Raw genomic sequence first — 5,636 nt, 5'->3', positions numbered from 1 at the left:
TCAGTAATCCTTAAGTAGAGGTATAGCATGCTCCCACTCTTGCAGAAAGCCTCATGATTGGTTGTCATTTATTCTGTTGCATATTGAGCCTTAATTCTTTAGCAGACATTTTTGAGAAGCAATGAAGATGCTCCACCAAACATCTGGAAATGCTGGCCCCTGCAGATACTGTGCTGAATTTCCTACACATTTCCACTCTTCTTCCTGGATTCTGGCCTTCAGCTTTGTCCCTGACTCTCCTCTAGAGAAGTTCTCTCCATGGAGCAGACCAATGAGACCCTGGTGAGAGACTTTGTCTTCCTTGGCTTCTCGTCTCTGGCTGAGCTGCAGTGGCTGCTCTTTGTTGTCTTCCTGCTCCTCTACCTGTTCACCCTGGGCACCAACACCATCATCATTTCCACCATTGTTCTGGATAGAGCCCTTCACACCCCCATGTACTTCTTCCTCACAGTCCTCTCCTGCTCTGAGACCTGCTACACCTTCGTTATTGTGCCCAAGATGCTGGTTGACCTGCTGTCCCAGAAGAAGACCATCTCCTTCCAGGGCTGTGCCATCCAGATGTTTACCTTCCTCTTCCTTGGCTGCTCTCACTCCTTCCTGCTGGCAGCCATGGGTTATGATCGCTGCGTGGCCATCTGTAACCCACTGCGCTACACAGTGCTCATGGGACATGGAGTGTGCGTGGGACTAGTGGCTGCTGCCTGTGCCTGTGGCTTCTCTGTCTCCCTGGTCACTACCTCCCTTGTATTTCACCTGCCCTTCCACTCCTCCAACCAGCTCCATCACTTCTTCTGTGACATTTCCCCTGTGCTCAAACTGGCGTCTCACCACTCCCGCCTCAGTCAGATGGTCATATTCATGCTTGGTGTGTTTGTTCTGGTTATTCCACTGCTACTTATCCTGGTCTCTTACATCCACATCATCTCTGCCATTCTAAAAATCCCATCCTCTGTGGGAAGATATAAGGCTTTCTCCACCTGTGCCTCCCATCTCATTGTGGTAACTGTCCACTATGGTTGTGCCTCTTTCATCTACCTAAGGCCCAAGTCCAATTACTCCTCAAGCCAAGATACCTTGATATCTGTGTCTTATACTATCCTTACCCCATTGTTTAATCCGATGATTTACAGTCTGAGGAATAAAGAGTTCAAATCAGCCCTTCGAAGAGCAATGGGCCAGACTTTATATCCTGACAGTTGAAGAGATAATTTTAAATATTCAGTTAATCATGTAACTGTTATTTACCAGGCAAAATGTGCACTTCACACATTTTCTCATTTAAGTATTCAACTATACTGTAAAGATATTTTACATATGAGGAAAACGAGGTTCAATGAAGTTAAAACACTTTGGCTTTCTACTGTCAGTAATATTCTATTGAACAAGACTCTGCAGTAGTGGAAAGAGATTACTCAGTTAAAATTTCAGTATATTTCATTGTTCTAAATATCGGTCATTCAAAAAACTATTTCAATTTTTGATAGCAAAAAGACATTCAAGGTTGCTAGATTTAGGGAACAGAAGAAAATCTGACCATATTCCCTATACTTCCTACTTTCAGTTCTCCTTTTCATGAAGACAACAAGGAACCTTGACCTTGCCCATTCTCCAGCAAACTTTGGTGACCCTTTTAAGTTCCAGATTCACCCCTTCAATCTCCATGTTGAAATCTCTTTGCCAATTTGCCTTTATTTGGCATTGTTTTGTTCTTCCTTTGAGATTGGAACCTCTTTTCTGGAGTCTCCTTCGTATATAACCCCCATCTCTCCATCCTGTATTAGCCCACACATTCATTCCCTGGTCATCACATCTGTTTATTCTCTTTAAGGCAGCTACTAGCATTGAATAATTGCTGAAATATCTCAAGTAATTCCAAGCATAATGGATTGTGTCAGAATAATTCGGGTAGAGAGCTATAGTCCCAGAACGACAAGAAAATCAACAGAAAAATTCTTCATTGACCCTTCATGCCATACAGGATGAAGCCCAGAGTCCTTTGTTAGCATGGATTTATCACCTGGTCTCTCTCTTTCTCTCTCTCTCTTGAGCATAATGTCCCTCTATTCCCCATATGGTCCTGGCTGTGCTCTCTGAAACTAAAAACTATTGGCTGCTCCACAAAGTGATGTTCTGATTTCTGCCATGTTTTCTCATGTGCTACTTCTTCTTGGAAAAGCTCCTCTTCTTTATTTGACTTTCATATTTCTTCTTGTATTTCAAGAAAATCAGCACCATAACTTTCTCTCTAAAGCTTCCCTTGTTGCTCTAGGCACACCCTGCCAATAGGATCAAGCTTCGCCTTCTTTTTTGTTCTCATAGCACCCAGGATCTATATTTATTATATCTCTTATCATTGCAACAAACATTTACACTTTGCATAATATATACCAGATACTATTTTAGCTACTACATACCAATGAAGACTAAGATACATGTGGTCTCTGTTCTCATAAACCTTATGGTATTATTTGAGAGAGTTTCAATAAACAGATAAACTCGGGGACAAATGCTTTACCAGAAATTGAGTTATGTGCTATGAAGGAAAAGAACAGAGGCTAGAAGAGGAACATTAAAAGAAATCTAATTTAGATTGGAAGGTGTGGGGCTGGCCTCCCTGACGAATTGATGTTTAACCTATAACCTGAAGGATGAATAGGAGTCACCAGGTGAAAGGTGCGAACCTGGGGGATCTTTTTAGACAGAAGGAGCAACATGTACAAAAGCTCTGAAACAAGAAAGTGCTAAGTGAAGCAAAGAAGGCAGTAAAAATGTTTTTTCTTCTCTCTCTCTAAGATGAATACAAACTTCCTGAAAGCATTGGTTTTATATTAACTGCTTCCTCATCTGTCTGGTTACTTATATATTGCTTGTCATGGAAGAAATAAAACATCTGTTTTATGGATTCCCTTGCCTATGATTTGACAGCAGAAGTCAAGGGAGCTGGAATTAATCCACCTCTTAGTCTGGTTCTCCTCCCATCTTGCCATGCTTTCACCCCTTGTTCTTGATCTCTCTTGAAAAATAGTTTCTTGAATGTGGGAGTTGTTGCAAGAGACTTTCCAGACAGCATTTATGTGATGAGTCCCAGGGACTCTTGCTGGCTTGGAGGTCTCACGAGTGTGACCAGGCTGTCAGTCCCTAAGTCTTGTTCTAGGAAATATTCTTTGATTATCTCCCTTATTCTTTCATTGAAACTATTCTGAAAACTGGGAAATTTTTTCCTTCACTAGAAGGATTGGAAGACATAGCCAACAAAACTTCCAATTCTTATTTTATTTCTATGAGAGTAACTTAGTTAAAGTAGTTAATATACCCTCGACCAAATCTGCTCAGTAATTTAATGAAATTACTTCCTGACTTGCAAAGGGGGGAAATGAGGTAGCATGGAGGTGTCTTCACAAATCCAATCCTAGTACTAATAACGTTGCTTAAAGAATAAGCTATGCATTTGGATCCCTGGAAGGGGAAGGAATCCACAGCTTTCTTTTTAAGACAACATGGATCAAAGTCAGAAAATGTAATTTGTTGCCTTGGTTTTACAGCTATTGGACAAGCAATATATGTAGCTGTCTGAACTGCAACCTCCATTTCTGTAATAGTAACACAAGTTTATGATGCCTTAAATTTTACAAAGCATTTAAAAGGTTTTTCTTTTTTATAATTTTTAAAGAGATGTTGTAGGTTTATAAAAAAAAATCATATACCTTCCATCACACAGTTTTCTCTGTTATTAACACTTTGCATTAATGTGGAACTTTTGTTAACAATTGATGAAAGAATATTATTATAATTGTAGTATTAACTACAGTCCATTAGTTTACATTAATGCTTACTGTTTGAGTTGTGCAGTTCTATGGTTTATTTTAAAAATTTCATTCTAATAACATATACAACCTATAATTACCTTTTAACAGCACTCAAATATATAATTCATTGATGTTAATTACAAGCACACCGTTGTGTTACCATCACCACCATCCATTACCAAAACATTTCCATCACCTAAAAACAGAAATTCTACACCAATTAAGAATTAACTTCTGGGGGAGACGATCTAAGATGGCAGCATAGAGAGGAGTGGAAGCTAAGTAGTTCCCCTGGAACAACTAAAAAAAAAACAGAAACAACTAACAAATAATTCAGAATAACTGCAGGGGGACAAATGTGACCATCCACTCATCATACACCAACCTGAATTGCGAGGAATGCCCAAGGTCACAGCATAAAATCTGTAAGAAAAACTGCGGATCCAAATCGGGAGACCCCTTCCCCACAGCCTGAGCTACAAAGCCTCTTGGTGCCAGAAAGAAGCTTTCTCCCAGCAAGCAAATATAGCTCAGCTGAGCTCCAACTGGGATTTTAATTAGCAAGTGTGAACTGCTCACTACGAGGTATGAATCCCCAACAAGTAGACAGAGGCTTTGGGTGACAACTGACCTTGGAGAGCTGGAGGGTCACCTCAGACCAGCTCTGTTCCTTTTTTGACTCAGTGGTGAAAGCCTCAGCCATTTTCAGTTCCCAGTTCTGTGACCCAGACAAGGCTATAGCACAGGCAGAGAGAGACCATTGAAATGCTAATAACCAGAGGAAAGGGGTGGGGCTCAGCTCTAATACCTGCCTTTCATTCAGAACTTGGGGAAAAGAGCCACACTTCCTTACACCAGTCAAGAATTATAGGCTAACAGGTGCCACCTGCTGGGCAGAAAAGCACAGTGACCAGAGGCATTAGAAGGTATACCAATTTTCTAAGACACACCCTCAGGGAAACTGGATACTGAATATTTCTTCCTTCTGGGACCTGAGCCCATTCTGGTCTGGGGAGGCCTGATTGTGGTAACCAAGGAAACCATGCCCAGACAACAGAAAACTACAACCTACACTAAGAAAAATGAGGTTATGGCCCTGTCAAGGGAACAAACTTGCACTTCAACTGTGATGCAGGAATTGAAACAACTAATAATAAGTCAATTGAAAAAGTTTAGGGAAGATATGGCAAAAGAGCTGAACCATAGAATGAAAACACAGGACGTACATAAGGTAGAAATGGAAAGTTCAAAAAACCAACTGGTGGAATCTGTGGAAATGAAAGACACAACACAAGAGATGAAAGACACACTGGAAACATACAGCAGCAGATCTCAAGAGGTAGAAGAAAACACTCAGGAACTGGAGAACAAGGCACCTGAAAGTCTACACACAAAAGACAGATAGAGAAAAAGAATGGAAAAATACGAGCAATGTCTCTGGGAACTTAAAGACAAAATGAAAAGCAAGAATTTACGTGTCATTGGTGTCCCAGAAGGAGAAGAGAAGGGAAAAGGGGCAGAAGCAATAATAGAGGAAATAATCAATGAAAATTTCCCATCTCTTATGAAAGAAATAAAAATTATAGATCCAGGAAGTGCAGCGTACCCCAAACAGAATAGATCTGAATAGGCCTACACCAAGACACTTAATAATCAGATTATCAAACATCAAAGATAAAGAGAGAATCCTGAAAGCAGCAAGAGAGAAATGATCTATCACATACAAAGGAAGCTTGATAAGACTATGTGTGGATTTCTCAATAGAAACTATAGAGGCAAGAAGGAAGTGGGGTGATATATTTAAGATACTGAAAGAGAAAAACCACCAAC

At 40.4% G+C, this 5,636-nt stretch overlaps 1 protein-coding gene across 1 annotated transcript; it reads left to right on the top strand.

Moving 5' to 3' along the window:
- The first annotated feature begins 258 nt into the window (after positions 1–258).
- LOC119517130 (olfactory receptor 10K1) lies at positions 259–1,200 on the top strand. The gene has a single exon (XM_037813669.1). It carries the CDS (start codon positions 259–261, stop codon positions 1,198–1,200), a length of 942 nt encoding a protein of 313 aa, XP_037669597.1.
- Positions 1,201–5,636: the final 4,436 nt, after the last annotated feature.

The sequence above is a fragment of the Choloepus didactylus genome, chromosome 2 (assembly GCF_015220235.1).
Source record: "Choloepus didactylus isolate mChoDid1 chromosome 2, mChoDid1.pri, whole genome shotgun sequence".
In the NCBI taxonomy this organism is placed as follows: Eukaryota; Metazoa; Chordata; class Mammalia; order Pilosa; family Megalonychidae; genus Choloepus; species Choloepus didactylus.
This window is presented reverse-complemented; position numbering and strand designations above follow the sequence as displayed.